Source organism: Polypterus senegalus, chromosome 12, assembly GCF_016835505.1.
Source record: "Polypterus senegalus isolate Bchr_013 chromosome 12, ASM1683550v1, whole genome shotgun sequence".
NCBI classification, from domain to species: domain Eukaryota; kingdom Metazoa; phylum Chordata; class Cladistia; order Polypteriformes; family Polypteridae; genus Polypterus; species Polypterus senegalus.
The window spans coordinates 56,526,226-56,545,196 of NC_053165.1; the positions used below are offsets into that span (position 1 = coordinate 56,526,226).

The window sequence follows — 18,971 nt, forward strand, 5'->3', positions numbered from 1 at the left end:
TGCCTACCGTCTCCATCGACTGCTCCGTGCTGAACTTGCAGGCGGGCGTTTGAGGACGCCGTTCCTAGCATGGCGGCGTTGTGTGGTCAGTACCGGCATTGGCGGAGAGCGGCAGCCCAGTTGCTCAGCGGTGTGAGGTGTCTGTCAGGTAAACTTCACTAGGGTTGCTTCTAACTGTCTTTTTTGTATACAACATGTTTTTAGTTTATTTATGTATTTTATTTACCCAAGCCCGAAGTTAACATTGTAAAGAAGGTGTACGTATTATACTATTTAAAAAGAAAACAAAATTTCAGACGCTCCGACTTATTCCCTGTTTGTCGTTGTTTCTGACAACTGTTGCACGCTCTGGCAGATGTTGACAAACGTGAGCTACCTGGGAGGGCAGCGCGGCTGCAGGGGTCGGTTGTATTCTTGCTCGCCTTTTGTCACGTGTGATGAACGTTGTGTCATCTGTTTGTATTTTGGTGGAGAGTACGTCACATCTCTGGTTGTGGCTTACAGCAGACCATGTACAGATTTAGTCCCCACTCACTTGTCCCCATGTTCTCAGCACTTGGGTTATTTTTGCTTGACTCTGCAAATGGCTGTAGCCTTCAGGACTGACTAATGGTCGCTCTAGTTGAAACTAACTGTTAGGTGTACAGTGACGCCGTTAATTGCACGTCGCCCCTTTTTTGTTTCAGTCTCTTTCACTTTGTATTGTGGGTGTAGTGATGCTTAGTAAATGATTTGTTTGAGTAGTGCGATTGCGATAGCTTTCAAAATTGCCCTCTATGGTGCGTACAAGTGCTCTCTGGTGTGAATTTTATTTGGCTCTGAATTCCCTCCCCCTGTAGGTAGTCGAGCCGTCCTGCGTTTGCTTTTGTGTTAGAAGTACCTTTTTACTTACAAGTTAAATGAATTTTGGGGATGTGGTCTCGTGTTACGTTCATATTCTGAATCTGTGATGTCCAAAACGTTGGAAAAAGTTGATTTGTACCGTGCTGTCTGTATGGTGTGTGTCTGTGGAAAGTTTAAAAATGAGTTAAACGTCTTAAAAATGTCTTTGCGTTATGTAGAGCTTCTAGATGACCACGTCCTAGCCAAGATAACCAACATTTAAAGCAAGCTGATGTTCTAGATGTCCGCCTGGCATACGGAGATCTTTTTAACAGAATAACTTCCCAAAATGACTTTTAGTCTCCAATCAAGCTGCATCGTGTTTGCCTTGTTCCTGGCTCAGAGACGGTCCTTATCCACAGATCCTTCAAATACAGTTTTGATCAATGTCGAGTTTTGCAGTCGGCCCCGTTTAGTCATGTGACCAAGTCAATTTCTGAAATACTTAGTTTATTTCAACACACTCAAAGAAATGTGTGCCCCTACTAGAAGAAGAGAAAGAAATGAACACCCAGGCACACGAAATACCACGCACAGTACACCTGGAACACTCAGCAACCCCCCGTACCAGACAATCTCTGCAGCTTGTTTTGTCCACTTAAGTGTTTTTAGTTTCAAATTCAGTATTGCAGAATTTGTTCCCTTGATTCAAGTTCCTGCTCATTTTACTCTACGTTTATTTGTAAACATAGAATATATTATTCTTGTTCCTCTTTTCCCACTTCTTTGTATTATATGTTAATGTACTTTATTCACTATTGTGCAGTACGATTAATTCTATTGTACAGTATTGTAAAATTTTTTGGTGAGTAATTTCCTGCAGTTTTACTAAAGCGTAATTTACAGGGAAGTTTTGCATGGACCGTGCCATATCAATTTTTGGTAAATCAAAAGATTAGAATTTAGAATGCCGTATGGATATTACAGGCTTCACTTATTTTAGAAATGTTAACTCACTTATACTTGGAAATATTACTATTTAAAAATGGTATGGCATGTCAAAGTTCAAAATAGTTATTTACCATTAGTAGAAAGTATACTGGAATTCTGCTTTAGTTGTGGTTTTTCCTCACAATAATAATAATTCTTTACATTTATATAGTGCCCTTCTCATTACTCCAAGCATTCTCCACGCAGGTAGGACCAGGGACATGAATCCACAATTTTCTGCTGCCTCTGCAATAATTAAAATGAATAAGAGCTAATCAAGTAGATTCGCGTAGAAGATAAACTATTAAATTCAGAGGAAATTTTAGTATGTAAACTATACCAGATATACAATGGTATGACATTCAGCAGCAGTATGCAGTGCAAAAAATGTTTTTTGTCTAATATTTGTGAACTGACTAGCCATGCTGCCTGTCAAAGGCAGACAAGTAGTTGAATAATTTAAAAATCTGTTCAATCTCTTGCCCTGTGTGTACCTTCAGCACCTTTACCTTTTATTTATTTGCCTGTGTCTGAATGCTTCCTCTTTTGAACGCTGCTTCTCAGACTGTAATTATTTTCCAGGTGCCCTTCTCACCTCCTGTCTAGTTTTATACTTCTCGTGTTGGAAGGTGACTCAGTCAGCGTGTGTCCAATGCGGTTTCCATTCTTTTTGTTTTTTTACACTTGTACTTCCTGTTTTGATCATGTCATCAAAGCCAAATGTATTATTCTAAGGAACAGTATAAACACACACATATCTTAGTGTTTTATTATATAGTAGATTTGTCACTGGCAGTTATAAATTAAGTTTGTAAAAATAAACTGATCTCAGTAATCAGCCCATTTGATTCCCTATTTCTAAATCCGTCTTCCAAGACTGCATTTACGATGACTGTGACTGTAAAATGTAGCCTGAATAAGGTTGCTGTAATGTTTTGAAAAGTGTTGGCGCCTGGTCTTTTGCTTTGTGTTGTGGAGCTCTGCGCAACTGGCAATATAAATTTTACACCTCCAAATTATAATCTAGGCATTTAGAAAATATCAGAGAGAAGTTGTATTTTTATAGTTAAAAAAATTCAAGTGGTTTCATTGTTTTGTCTTTTTCAGAATGTAATGTACACACATTAGTGCATTCTTTAAAGGAGCTTACATTTTTACACGTAGCACAAATGTGTGAAAACTGATTACATTCTGACAAAATTGTGCTGCGTTTTAACTGTTTAATAGTTACCCTGCATTTTCTGGGGATGAAAGTGAAATGGTAGAAGGATATACAAAATTACAAATTATTGTGTATTTCCAAGCATTATTACTCTTAAATATTAACACGTAACTATTATTAGTGTTGTAAAGCTGCTTTGATTACAGTATTCTTGTTGGTACAAAGAACCCCAAATAATAAGAAATGACCCAGGGGACAACATGGCTCCACCTTGGGTGACTTGAGGAAATGAGAAAAATGCTTAGTCAAAGGAAATGTGCTAATCATCGCACTATCATCACAACCTCCATTTATGTCAAAAAAATGTCATGGGACATTTCAGGGTCTGCATAAAAAAAAAAAAAAATAATAAGCAAACAAACAGGTTGTTCTTTATCAATATAGAAATGTCCTTACTTTTTGGAGGGAAGTGAAGGTGGAACAAGGTAAAATTATTTTTTGACATTAAGGGATAATTTGGGTTTAACCTCTTAGGCTTTAATGTGATAAACGCAACACTTGCTCATAGTTTGAAAGATTTTTATATTTTCTTGTTTAATTGAACCTGACAAACCTAAATAAGACAGAAGGAGAAGAAATGCCCATAATTAAAACAGCCCAGCATCGATTAAAGAGTGCAGTACTAAAGCAAAAATCGAAGTGTCTCTTGTATTTACAGTTCTGTTCCAGTCGGGCTTGATGGCCTTGCCACTGTGTTGCTTCATCACGGCCACATTCTTGATAAAGTACCTGCCACATAAGATCAAGCAGTCCTCTTACTTTTTATCTTTGTATGATATATGCTTTTGCCATTGTCCTTACTATGCAATACAATTGTGATTTCCCCCATAATCATTACGCCTTGGATGATTTATTTTACTAAATCTAAATTCCAAAAGTAAGGTATAGATATGGTAGTCTCGTGTATAACCCATTGAACCTATTTATTTATTTATTTATTTGTCTGTCTGTTTGTGTTGGATATCATGGTAAAGTCAAAGAAGTGATAACACTGCGTATTGTTCTTTTTTCTGTTTTAATTTAGCAAAGTTTGACTATGATCTGCTGGTGATTGGTGGAGGTTCAGGAGGTCTGGCTTGTTCCAAAGAAGGTAATATTTACCTTACTATTGTTGATATTGACTTTTTGTCTTTGCTTTCAATCAGGGAGGGAGTTTAGGACAGGCCAGATTTAGATCTATACATGGAAGAACAAACAATGGTGTAGAAATAAAATTGCATAGTAATGTAAATTTTAAGCAAACACGTAAAGATAGAAGGATTAACACATTAAAAATAGCTTGCCTTAATGCTAGAAGTATCAAAAATAAGGTAAGTGAGTTGGAGTTGTATGTAGCAGAGCACAATTATGATATTATAGCAATAACGGAAACCTGGCTAAATAACAAAGATGGGGATGAGTGTAACATAGAGGGATACACATTTTTTAGGAAGGATAGACAGAACAGAAAAGGAGGTGGGGTTGCTGTTTATGCCAAACAGGAATTAAATGTAAGTCATCTTCAGTTGGATGATGAGCCCCATCTTAGTGAGGACATGTGGCTTCGCCTGGAAAATATTAGGGAAAAAGGTCTCATTTTAGGAGTGTGTTACAGACCACCCAATTCAGACAGTAATTTCAACACACATCTTTTTAGTAATATCAAAAAGGCAAGTTTACAGGGGGATATTATAGTCATGGGGGACTTTAATTATCCAAATATTAACTGGGATAACCTTACAGATGGAGGAGCACAAGAGCAGGAGTTTTTAGAAGTAATCGGCGACTGTTTTTTAACACAGCATGTTAAAGCACCAACAAGGGGTGAAGCCTATCTGGATTTAGTATTCTGTAATAATCAGGATAGAATTGAGGGTGTAGAGGTGATTGAACCACTAGGGTCAAGTGACCATAATGTAATACAATTCTCAGTATTTTGTAAGAGTACAGATGCAAAGACTAAAATTGTTAAGTTGAACTTTAGTAGGGCTAATTTTGAGCAGATGCGACAAAGTCTAAGTAGGATAGACTGGGATAAGCTTTTAAATGTGGAGACAGTCGAGGAGCAGTGGAACAGGTTTAAAAATGTTTTACATGTAATGCAGGACAGATACATACCTAAATTTGGAAGTAATAGGAAACTAAAAAAATCTCCACGATGGATTAATAAAGATTTAAAAAGAAGTTGCAAAGGAAAAACTGCTGTATAAGGCATATAAGACTAATGACTGCAAAGAGAACCGTAGCGTATGAGAAAATGAGGGCAACCATTAAGAAGGATATCAGAGAGGCTAAAAGACAGTTGGAGAGGAATATAGCAGATAAGGCGAAAGAAGACCCCAAGAGATTCTTTCAGTATTTTAGTAGTAAAAGAACAGTTAAGGAGGAGGTCAAGTTCATCAGGAATAGTAAAGGGAATTAAAAGATACAGACAATGAAATAGCAGATGCCCTAAACTTACATTTTTCTGAGGTGTTTACAAGTGAGCAAGTGGATAACCTGCCAGAGGTAAACACAACTACTAAGGAGGTACTGAGGGATTTGGAAATTGTAGAGGGAGAAGTGCTGCTCAGATTAAATAAGATGAAATCAAACAAATCACCAGGCCCAGATAATATTTATCCTCGTGTTCTTAAGGAGGCTAGTGAGTACATATATAAACCCTTGACACATATTTTTAGGAAGTCACTGTGCACTGGAGAGATTCCAAAGGACTGGAAAATGGCAAATATCATCCCATTATATAAAAAGGGTGACAGGGCAGATCCAAGCAACTATAGGCCAGTAAGCTTAACAAGCATCACAGGAAAATTAATGGAAGGAATTATTAAGGATAAGATTGAGCAACACATGACAAGGACAGGAGTTATTCTGAACAGTCAGCATGGGTTCAGAAGGGGGAGGTCGTGTTTTACTAACATGTTGGAATTCTATGAGGAGGCAACAAAAGGATACGATCAAAGTGGAGCTTATGATATTATTTATCTGGACTTTCAGAAAGCATTTGATAAGGTGCCACATGAGAGGTTGGGCATCAAGTTAAAAGAAGTGGGAATTCAGGGTGATGTTTTTAGATGGGTGCAGAATTGGCTCAGACACAGGAAGCAGAGGGTGATGGTGCGAGGAACCTCATCAGAACTGGCGATGTTAAGAGTGGTGTTCCACAGGGGTCAGTGCTAGGGCGCTGCTATTTTTAATATATATAAATGATTTAGATAGGAATATAAGTAACAAGCTGGTTAAGTTTGCAGATGATACCAAGATAGGTGGATTAGCAGATAATTTGGAATCCGTTATATCATTACAGAAGGACTTGGATAGCATACAGGCTTGGGCAGATTTGTGGCAGATGAAATTTAATGTCAGTAAATGTAAAGTATTACACATAGGAAGTAAAAATATTAGGTTTGAATACACAATGGGCGGTCGAAAAATCGAGAGTACACCTTATGAGAAGGATTTAGGAGTCATAGTGGACTCCAAGCTATCAACTTCCAAACAGTGTTCAGAAGCCATTAAGAAGGCTAACAGAATGTTAGGTTATATAGCACGATCTGTGGAGTACAAGTCCAAGGAGGTTATGCTCAACCTTTATAATGCACTGGTGAGGCCTCATCTTGAGTACTGTGTGCAGTTTTGGTCTCCAGGCTACAAAAAGGACATAGCAGCACTAGAAAAGGTCCAGAGAAGAGCAACTAGGCTGATTCCAGGTCTACAGGGGTTGAATTATGAGGAAAGATTAAAAGAGCTGAGCCTTTACAGTTTAAGCAAAAGAAGATTAAGAGGTGACATGATTGAAGTGTTTAAAATTATGAAGGGAATTAGTACAGTGGATCGAGACTTGTATTTTAAAATGAGCTCATCAAGAACACGGGGACACAGTTGGAAACTTGTTAAGGGTAAATTTCGCACAAACATTAGGAAGTTTTTCTTTACACAAAGAACGATAGACACTTGGAATAAGTTACCAAGTAGTGTGGTAGACAGTAAGACGTTAGGGACTTTCAAAACTCGACTTGATGTTTTCTTGGAGGAAGCAAGTGGATAGGTCAAAGGACGTATATCATGTTATTCATGAAGGACTGAATAAACCTTTTTACTTTAAATTATGGCACATGCCAAAATTGTATAACAGAAAATAATTTTAAGTCATTAGCAGGCAAGCAACAGATATGGTCACGGCCATATTTTGTTGACTTCACATCATCTTAACTCAGGCATGTACTGCAAACTTTCAAACAGTAATGTAATTGAACACAGCAGTGATACCCTTGGTTTTGTTCTGTAAATATACCCAATTTTATTGTTCCCACCATGGCACTAACAGGCCCCCTCACAATCTCAACAGTCTTTGAAAGTGCTGTGTGCCTTAATTTAAGTGGATTATTCCTAAATGAAATATTTAGCTCCTAGTTGTTCAAAATGGCATTCTGAATGTAGTTTCATCAAATTTGCTTTCTGTTTTGCAGCTGCATTGTGTGGGAAGAAAGTAGCTGTGCTGGATTTTGTGGAGCCTTCACCAAAAGGTCAGAAGGAAGACGTACATTATTTTTGTTATTCTATGTATGTTTACATTGAATGAATCAGACTTTAATATTGAAAGTGGACTTGTGTCTGTCATGTTATATAGTCCAGTAGTTCTGACCTGGCATTGAAGTGTGGCTTTTACCAGTTTGCCCTAACTTCTGACTCCTTGTAACCCTTGGGTAAGGTACCAATCAGCCACATTGAACTCCCTTCATTGAGTAAGGCAAATGGCAGCCCAGGGGTGTGTTCAGAGGGTGTTTGTACTTTGCAGTCTATCGTGTTACACCAGTGAAACATTTTGGGGGTAAACTGAAGCTCTAAGAGATCAGACTTTATGACCATCATTGTGCAATCACTAGAGCTTTTCAAATGTTTTGGCCATCTGCATGTGGCTTTCAATGGGTATGCATTCATGTGAATTCATCCGTTTTCTACCCTATGTGTGTATTTTGAGTTGTGGACTGCTTGTTGCCTATTATATCAATTCAGGATGCATTACAGGAAACCAGCTGAACTGCAGGCCTTTCCAGCACAGCATTCTCTTTAATGTGTGTATATATAGCAGGTTATAAATTCTTGATTACTTTTCTAGATTGCCAATTTCTCCACATCAGAATCGCATACTCTTAGGAATCATACACGAGTTAGTCATAGTCAGAAATCTGGAAAAAATCGCAGAGGTTGACAAGATAATAACATGCATAGTTATATTTATAGAACGTCAAAGAAAAAGATTATCAGGAAGCTATTGGCTCCTAAACAAATATATACAAGTCAACTTCTGTTTTAGTAAATAAAATATTTATATGTATACGAGGTGTGGCAGAAAAGTAATGAGACTGATATTTTTATTTACCAAAGTTTTTATTTTTTTCAAACATCAATGTTATCCCCTTCAAAGTAGTTCCCTTGGGCAGCTACACACCGATGTAGACGTTTTCCCCACTGTTGGTAGCAGCGCTGGAAATCTTCAACCGGTATGGTCTTCAGCATGTCTGTTACACTCTTTTGGATATTTTCTAAAGTCCCGAAATGACGTCCTTTGAGGACATTTTTCAGTTTAGGAAAAAGGAAAAAGTCACATGGACTGAGGTCAGGTGAATAAGGGGGCTGGGGAACCACAGGAATGCCTTTTGAGGTCAAAGATTCTGTTATGGAGAGGGCAGTGTGACATGGGGCATTGTCATGATGGAGCATCCATTTGTCTGCAATGTCTGGTCTCATGCGAATGACCCTTTTTCTGAGCCTTTCAAGGACGTCTTTATAAAAAACTTGGTTGACAGTTTGTCCTGGAGGAACAAATTCTTTGTGGACGATTCCCCTTTTGTCAAAAAAATAAATCCGCATTGATTTGATCTTTGATTTGCTCATTCGAGCTTTCTTTGGTCGAGGAGAGTTTGCAGTGTGCCACTCCTGACTTTGCCTCTTGGTCTCAGGATCGTATTCAAAAATCCATGATTCATCACCTGTGATCACACGACTAAAGAAATCTTGCTCATGAGCGATTCTGTCAAGATGATCAAGACACTTGTTTATTTCGATTGTCCTTCTGCTCAATTGTGAGGTTTTTCGGCACCATTTTGGCACAGACCTTTCGCATGTGCAAATGTTCAGTCAAAATTTGATGAACGGTAAATCTGTTCAAATTTAATTGTTCACTCAACATTCTTAATGTTAAACGACGGTCTGATCTCACAAGAGTGTTCACACGTTTGATGTTTTCATTGGTTTTCGAAGTTGAAGGCCTCCCTGAACGGTGTTCATCTTCAAACGTGTTTTCTGCCTTCCAAAAATGATTTGTGCCAGCGAAAAACTTGAGCTCTGGATAAAGAATGTTCCCCATAGGCCTGTTTTAACTTTTCAAACGTCACACTTGCCGTTTAATGGCACAATGTTGCTCCAAATTCCGCTGTTCCATTTTGCGTGACGCACAACCAAAAACACAACTTCGCTAATAGCAGTCACAAAAATCACATAGTTAATGGAAGGAGTTGAAACTCGCACTGAGCTATGGGAGGGTACTGATACACGTGCTCTATCAAGGACAACAGCGCAGCGTTGCCAGATCGCTTGCAGTTTGCCAGTCTCATTACTTTTCTGCCACACCTAGTATATACTGTATCTATACTAATAAAAGGCAAAGCCCTCACTGACTCACTCACTCACTCACTCACTCACTCACTGACTCATCACTAATTCTCCAAGTTCCCATGTAGGTAGAAGGCTGAAATTTGGCAGGCTCATTCCTTACAGCTTACTTACAAAAGTTGGGCAGGTTTCATTTCGAAATTCTACGTGTAATGGTCATAACTGGAAGCTATTTTTCTCCATATACTGTAATGGAGTTGAGCTGAATGGCCATGGGGGCGGAGTTTCTTGTGATGTCATCACGCCTCCCACATAATCACGTGAACTGACTATCAACGCAGTTCGTAGAAAACCAGGAAGACCTCCAAAAAGCGCTGAAGAAAACATGCATTATATAATTGAGAAGGCAGTGAAACAATAAGAAGCGAGCAAGTGACATATACAAGCATATTCATGAGTGCTTCTAGTTCGGAAACAAAGCACGGTGTAAACCTAAAGTTTAAATTAAGTTCATAGACAGGCTGCCGCTGGTGTTTGTAATTTAGTGTCTACCCATTTAAGGCCGTCCGTCAGCGGCAATCCAATAGAAACACTGCCGCTAAATATTCACGGGTGAAGGACTGTGCTTATGCAGAGGAAGATGAGATGGTCAGGGTGGTGTTTGGCACAAACTTAGCGAAACTGCGAGAGAAACTTTTAAGTGCCGGGTCTTAGCTGACATTACATACAGCCGTGGACATCACACGAGATGGCACCAGCACACCTTAGATGCAAGAACACCAAGCGGCTCACGTGAACTGACGCAGTGCACAGACAAAAAGCAACAGTTCCAAAGAGTGCTGAACAAAAACCGAAGTACACAATTGAGAAGGCAGCAAAAAAATATGAAGCGTCTGATACATACAAGCATATTCATAAGTGCAGCTACTGCGGAAACAAAGCACACGGTGGAAAAAGTCAATGTCCCGCTAAAGGAAGACAATGAAAAAAAAAAAACCTGTGCATGCAGTGTGTCACATCTCAGATAAAGAGGAAGACGAGCTGTTTATTGATGCAGTAAGAAACGAATCGATGAATGAAACCTGTTATCTTTACAACGATTGACAAACGTGGAATGTAACTTGAACACAACACATCCTACAAATACGACCCTTGATTGAAACAAATAATGATAATCAAATCCTTGATGAAAGCAACACTCATAACATTTAAAAAACAATTACTGTATATTGACAATCATGTTACGTTATTTTTAAAATGTTCCCTTTTCTATTTCATAACTTCTTTAACACACTACTTCTCGCTGATATATATATATATATATATATATATATATATATATATATATATATATACCCCGATCTACATACTCTCAAATAGACAAGACACATGTCGTGGCGCAATTGTAGAGGCTTCGCCTCTAGCACCGATATCCGAGGTTTGATTCCTGAGAGGGGATATACTGAGTATGTATGCGCGCTTCCCGATTTATTTTAACCTCGCATCTCCTTGGTTTGGGATGTATGAAAAAATATGCGGTTAACGCAGAATCATGTTACGTTATTTTTAAAATGTTTCCTTTTCTTAGCACAAGCACAGCTGAGAAGCTTCGATGCATGTGCTCCATAACGCATTAAAAAATCACGCATTTAATCACACTTTCAATTCCAAGCAAAGAGGAACTTCTGTCAGTGCATGATTTCCTGGTACACCGATTACATTGGTCAGCGCTTCCCTATTCATTTTACCCTCACTCCCCCTTGGTTTGAGAAGAAGTATGAAAAAATATGAGGTTAACACAGAAAAACAGATCACCAATTGAATCTTTATGAATAATCAATTCGCCATCAATAATTGTTTTAGTAAAGCCATACTCAGTGTAATCCTCCTTCCATTTTATACATTTTCCGCCACTAGCCATGATTAAATGAACGGTAATAAAGTAAGAGCGAAGCGATGGTGACTTATTCAGGCAGGCAGGCGACAGCTCAATAGCTCGAATTTGGATATAAGTAGATTCTATTTAGTCCCCAGAAATATCTTTGGTAAGAATGGAAGTTGAATTTAGTCTTTAAATTTCTATGTTAAAGAAAAAGTTATGCAATGATGACTAAATTTAACTATATAAAGTCAACACTTATATAAATAAAGTCATTCCCGAATATATAAAGTCAAAACTTGATTATATAAAGTCACTGTCTGAATTTATAAAGTCAAAACTTGAATATATAAAGTCATTCCCAAATATATAAAGTCAAAACCTGAATATATAAAGACAGCATTGGAATATTTCGGAATATATAAAGTGAGCGCTGCAATATATAAAGTCAAAACTTCAATATATAAAGTCAGCGTTGGAATATACAAAGTCAGCGGTGGAATATCCATCCATTTCCCAACCCGTTTAATCGACCACAGGGTCATGGGGGTCTGCTGAAGCCAATCCCAGCCAACACTGGCAGGAACCAATCCTGGGCAGGGCACATGTATCATTTTAAAACATTAACCGAACAGTGTTTTTTTTATTTATTTTTCTGAATACGTTTTTGTTAACTTAGTTCAGTTCAGAGTCGTTTCAATCAATATATTTTGACTTTGACTTTATATATTCAGGAGTGAGTTTATATACTCCGATGTTGACTTTATATAATCAGGAATGACTTTATAAATTCGGCTGACTTTATATATTCAGAAAAAGTTTTCACTTTATATATATATATATATATATATATATATATATATATATATATATATATACTGACGCTGACTTTATGTATTCAAGTTTTGACTTTATATATTCAGAAAATCAATGTATTTGCCTGTTTGGCACCCCATAGTATATGTGTGTGTGTATATATGTACACATGTATGTATGTATATGTGTGTGTATATATATATATATATATATATATATATATATGCCAGCAACACTCATGACAAAACAATTACGTTGTCAGTCATGTTATGTTATTATTAAAATGTTTCCTTTTCTTTTTACTTCTCCGCTGCCAAGCGTGGGTATTTTGCTATATATAGATCGATCGATAGATAGATATTTATAGCTATGACAACAACACTCATATCAATGACAAAACAATTAAATTAACAATTCTTCCAGGCTAGATTTTGGTTCTCATGACCCTCATAACTTCAAGGCATCTCTGAATAGTTTCTGTTGTTTATATCCTTTCTTTGCTCTTTACATCGTCAAGTTGTACTGACCCCTTCAGCTGCCAATAAGCTTTAATTTATTTATTCATTCATTCGTTTGTTTTTTGATATTATTTCATCACGTCTGGGAGGTTTTCTGCAGTGCTACCCTTCCTTTGCTGTACTGTACCTTAAATCATTTTCTGTCTGTAAACTTTGTACAGAGATTCCAGTGAATTGGCCACATAATGATTTGGTGTAATTTGAGTTGAATATATACTAATTAAAAAAAATGTTTTGTTTTTTGTTTTTAAAAAAGACCAGCTTAAACAGTAATGCTACCAGTGAACCTTAGGTGATTTTTTCAGTGCTCTGTGTACAGAAGAATCAATGTACTTTCCATTTCCTGTTCGCCTTTATTTCTAGGAACCAGCTGGGGTCTAGGAGGTACATGCGTCAATGTTGGCTGCATTCCCAAGAAGCTGATGCATCATGCTGCCCTCTTAGGTGGAGCTATGAAAGATGCCCAGAAGTTTGGTTGGCTTGTCCCTGGTCAATTTACTCATGATTGGTAATATGACTTACACTTACTTGCAGAAATAAATGATAATGTGAACCATGGAATGGAGTATTTAAATTTTTTCTTACAAAGCCAAATGGCAAAACATGGCTTCACTTATGAGATATCACTGGTTTGTCAGTTGATGTTGGAATGTGGTTTGCTTTCATTATTTCCCATATTAATCTTATTAATCACCTGAGCTGTTTGCCCATATCACATACACACAATCTTTCTTTTATCAGAATGGACAATATGTGTGCTTCCAGGCTCATAGGCACCACCTAGTGTTTAGAGTACAATTTTCCCAAAGTTTCTTTTCAGTAAAACTATTTGTAACTATTGTTTCTGCCTTGTGGATCCAGTGTTCTGTTTTAAGATCGCATATCTAGCCCTTGTTTGTTTGGACTTAGCATAATCCCTGTCTTGCATTTTCCACCAGATGTTCCAGTTTTCTCTCCCGTACCTCCATAGACATGCAAGTTATGATTATAGGCATTTATAAATTGGTCCCATGTGCAAAACAACTCCGTTTACCGTCTCCCCACATTGATGCTGGGATAGACTTTTGCCCTCTGCCACTCTAACTTGTAATAAACAGGCTTGGAAAGATTTATTCTAAATGAAATAGTAAGATAAGACTGTAAGATAGTGTGTTAGTCACATATACATGTTGTTTTAATCTTCTGCTCCATTTGAAATGGGCGTTATGCTGCAGATTTTTCTGAGAAAGTAAGAAAACAAGGATCCTTTTGAAGTGAGAAATGTACTAGGCTAGATATGGCGTGTGCACATACACTTAAGTTTGATAGACCCTTTACTGTCAATAGTTTTGCACAATAGGAGGGACTAGTAGAATATTGCTGAGGTGGAGACTAGGCTACAGAATACTGGAAGAGACCCAACAGTGTAACCTGATATTATCACTTGAAAATTCTGTTTTTTATTAACCTTTAACACAGAGGAGAGGTGTTTTTTGATGAGGCAAATTCTGCTTTTTCTTTTTTTTTATTTATTATTTTTTAATATTCTGCTGGTGCTGCTAGTTATTTCAGATTTAATACGAGAGCAGATCTATACTGTAATGAAGATTAAATTCAAACTAAAAAAAACTACATAGCCTATATAGGAAAATGATAAGTACTGTTGTTAATACTCTCTATGATTAATTTTGAGCTTTCACTTACCAAAACCTTTGGTTTAGGTTCCTGTGATATAGTTCTGAGAGCTACATAATTACAATAAAGCAGAGCTTGAAAAACTCGAAATCTTCTCATGCTCCATTTTGTGTTTTTTCTGGTATTATTTCTGTTTAAGAATAGACTTGCTTGTTAATGTTATGCTTTGCATGTATGTGGCCTCTATAACTTTTTTTTTATTATTTCTTTTTAAATGATAACTTCAGGTCAACAATGTCTCAAGCAGTACAAAACTACGTCAGATCTCTGAACTGGGGGCATCGGGTGCAGCTGAATGACAAGTAAGTGGAACCAGTTCAGGGAGTAAATACATTTTCACTTTTGGCTGTTCCCAGTGGGTAGGCTTTGTTTGCTTTGCATAATTCTTTCCAAAGATATCTTTGGAACTCTAATCCTACAGCTTATCTTGTTTTTTTGGTTATAACTTGCAGGGATGATTTGTTTAGAAACATTTCATGTGACTGGAAAAAAAATCATGTTGGGATCCAGTATAGCTAGTTATTTCTTTCCTGAAACCCTGTTGTTAAATAGCTTCAAGCTAAACAGGTGCTGGAATGAGTCACTGCAACATCACGCAGATGTGGCAAGGTATCTATAAGCAGCTGCTTTTATGCTTCCCTGTTGGGTTTTGTTTTTTTTCCTAGCAATTTGAAAAACGCCACTCTTAAAACAACAGTAAAGTGGAGAAGACATTTGTTTGTTTGGTTCTGTGTTACATTGTTTAGCTGTCCCAACACGGGGGAAACTTGTAGTATGTCACTGGCTTTCACCAATGAAAAATTTATTTTCCTTGTACAGCTTCATATTTTCTTAGATAAATTGTTTGGTGATCTCATGGAACGTGGTGTGACTCCATTTGTAGTTTCTAAGTTTTTCCTACTGTGTCCAGCCTTTGAGCTATGATTGGCACTAGCTCACCATCAGTAATGAGACCCCCTTTTTGTTAGCGCTGCAAAATGTCCTCATCTTCATATACTTTACATCTGTATCTTCTGCTCTTTACTGGTACACTTTTGAAAAGGCCAAAAATCAAAGCATAGAGAGCACTATTTCCCTTGACAGGTTTTTGCTCCTAGTGCTTATTTAGGTCAGCAGTAGGTTAAAGAGATCATGTTTCCCACTCTGTCGCTTCTCGGTATCATTTTACAGCAGAACCTCTGGTCTGTCCTGCAAATGCCTCGGCAACATCAGCACTGTTTCCTGGCCAGTCTTGAAATGACCCATCTTTCTTAAAGAATATGTAATTTGTGCTTGAGATGCCAACTTCAGGCTACCTGTGCTTGTATTATTGCCTCAACATACAGATAGCATTTATTTGCCTCCTAATGTTTTCACATAGTCTCTTTTCTCATCTGTAATGGTGGTTTTACTCAATAACAATGAGTAAAATCCACTTATCCTGTTTGTAGTCAGTAAGCTGATTTCCTGTTCCAATTAGCCAATATAGTGGATAGAGGAATACAATTTGAGACTGTGTGCCACTAAATATTGCATTAACCGTACAATCCTTTAGAGGATTAAATGTCACATTATTGTAGCATAAGTGTTTGTAATGTTAATGGTTTAGTCATTCAACAAATCTGAAAATTCAGTAAGGCTACTTCAGAGAACCTTCCTTTTGGTTTTCACAGAAATGTGAAGTTTTTGAACCTCAAAGGCACTTTTAAGGATGAACACTCTGTCCGAGCAGTTTCCAAATCTGGTAAAGAGGTAAGTCAAGACCATTCACTATTATAGATATATTAATGCTGGGTATTTATTTACTTGTCTCTTTCTGCATCAGTTAAGGCAGGCGTAACTCACTGTCTGTTTGTGTGAGTAAGAAATACAGACCTTCTTTTCACTTAAACGCCTGGTTTATTGACAGACAATACCATATTAATATTCAGACTTAAGAAGTTTTTAGGTCATTTAATTGTCAAATATTTAAATAGATCCGAACTGCTGATGCTACAAATCCATATTTTTGCTCACTATTTAAAAGAAAAAAGGTTGTTTTAACAGCAGTCTAACTGAAACAAGTTTAATCTAATACAGGCATAATTAAAGCATATTTTCTGTGTGATGTTGTGTTTGTTTCTCTGTTTTGCTTTACATAATTTTCTAAATTGTATTATGAAACTTCACATCTTTGGTCTGCCAATCATAAAAACTGGTGTATTATAATGAATAAACCAGCAGTCTTTTGGAACTGATATTTTACAATATGACCCAGTTGCATTAGAAAAGAGAATTATATGGCATTGCTGCAAGTACATTCAAACGTATTCATCGCTCAAAAACCAGCTTGTATCTGTATGCGACGTGGTTGTCTGACTGAGTGCTTTCCATTTCTTCTTTGAGGCCCCATTTTTTTTTGGAAAAGACACAGTTCTGGCATTAAAAAAATAAAGTGCAAGAAAGAGAAGTGAGAGAAGAAGGACATGGGTTGGAAGCAAGAATCTGAAGTAGTAAACTAAAAATCAAGCGTATATCAATTACATTTTTTGAAGGCTGGTGTTACGGAGTGCCATGTGACGCAAGAAGCAGGCAACTGGACAAAAAGTTGTAATCTTCTTGTCTAGAAATGTAAAAAAAAAACTGAAAAAGCTTGTCCACCCCATTCAAATTAAAAATGCTGCCATGCTAATATGAATTAGTCCCCACTTCTCTTTCATACAACAGATTTTATTGTCCCCATCTGACAGATATTGCAGACTATACCGAATCTGAAGTTTTACTTTTATGCAAATGATTGCTGTTTATGAATTTCATTGAAGGACACCAAATGAACTGCTGAAAGACATGCCTACAGTATGTTTGGAAAGGTGATATGAGGAAAAAAAACACTTTTTTTTTTTTTTTTACAGGTTTTTGTTAAAAACTGAATTGTATTTTAAATTGTGTACCTCTAAGGGAAATCTAACACCAGATGCAGAAAATCTTGGGCACATTATTCCTGCCACATTGGTTCAAACCATATTAATCCAAAGTTTATTTTAATTAAGAGCTGATAAATATTGCAATGGATGAATAATTTAAAAGTATTTGTAAAAAGAAAATTAAAGAACATAGTATTAAGCTTATGGAACAGCCGGCTCAAACACAGGAGACATAGGCTCAAGTGCTCCTTAGCCCCACAGTAGATGCCTTGGGGTTTATAAAATATAGTTTGTTCTAATTATTCTGCATTTAACTTATTGAGAACACCCTAGGTTAAAAGGTCTTTAGCAAGCCATTCTTTGCCTCTTTGAAAATGCATTATTCATTTATTTGTAAATTTTATTTAGCAAATATAAGCTTAAATGGAGGGTTCCTGGGAATCATTTGGACACCATGTGTTTAAATATACACTGAGCATGTATGATTGAACCAATACATTTTTTCTGTATTTGACTGTGAGTATTATTGGAACATCCACTCTTATGTTTTTTCCTTTTCCTCATGAGCAGCATATACTGTTCATGCGATACAATACAATTTATTCTTGTAGTGCATCCTTCACTTAGTGCAAGAGCAGAGCGCTGTGACAGATTCTTGGGTAAAATGCCAGTACTGTATAGATTATACTAATTACTAAATGCAGATTTAGTACATATAAAGATAAAGAGTTGTTAAACCATACTGAAAAATAAATACAACAGAATAATGAAATGCTGAGCAAAATTTGGGACAACTTATAAATTATTAAAGCTACTTGCCTAGACAGAATTGTTTGTTAATAAAACACTATATATCATTAGAATAACTAAAAATAAACATTGATACTGCAAAAATAACAAGAATTCTTGATTTTTTACAAACTTGTTGATATTTTACGTGATATATAAAAATATAGTTTGGTTCTAACGTGTCTCCTCAAAGCTCCCCAGCTATTTAGTGTATTTGTTAAATTACACTAACGGCATAATTGATTCTAATTAATGAGGTACTGATAGTGAAATAGGAACTTTTGGGTTGCCATGTTAGAAATAAGTGGATGCCTAGGATGGTAATCACGGATAGTGGAGTGCCTTAAGAAGAGGTTTTACAATAATGAGTTTTGACAGCCATGATAAAATCATATTTTTATATCAGCGCGTCTTTACGTGAAAACACAGTTGAAGGCCCTAAAAGTTTTCTGTATCTGATAAATGACCTTTAGGTCACTCATCAGATGCAGAAAACAATTTAGGGTCACTCACTTAAGGAACAGAATGAAATCCAGTAACGTAATCACACAGCACATTCATCTGCTGGGAAATTACACTCTCTACCAACTGTGTGAAGAAGTTACATGTTACATTTAAAATACCACTGGCCCAGATATAAACAATGAGCAAGAGACTGCAGTACAGGAAATACCTTAAAACATTTTAGCCATTGGTATAGGGCATCTGGTCCGAATCCTTGGAATGGTGATTTCTGAAAAAAGTAAACAGATTTCAAATCACCATGCTGTGCCTTTTGGATTAAG

At 36.8% G+C, this 18,971-nt stretch overlaps 1 protein-coding gene across 3 annotated transcripts in view; it reads left to right on the plus strand.

The window, feature by feature from the left end:
* Positions 1-18,971, plus strand: part of txnrd2.2 (thioredoxin reductase 2, tandem duplicate 2) — a 58,944-nt gene continuing 39,973 nt past the window's right edge. For 2 of the 3 annotated variants that reach the window (XR_005635828.1, XM_039771511.1), the window contains exons 1-6: positions 1-148; positions 4,059-4,124; positions 7,483-7,539; positions 13,205-13,349; positions 14,743-14,817; positions 16,168-16,246. Coding sequence is in view for 2 of the 3 variants with exons in the window: in XM_039771511.1 (XP_039627445.1) it covers positions 70-148; positions 4,059-4,124; positions 7,483-7,539; positions 13,205-13,349; positions 14,743-14,817; positions 16,168-16,246 (501 nt within the window). In the remaining variant the exon portion in view is untranslated. The remainder of the gene's footprint in view (positions 149-4,058; positions 4,125-7,482; positions 7,540-13,204; positions 13,350-14,742; positions 14,818-16,167; positions 16,247-18,971) is intronic. The other variant, XM_039771510.1, reaches the window with a different exon arrangement.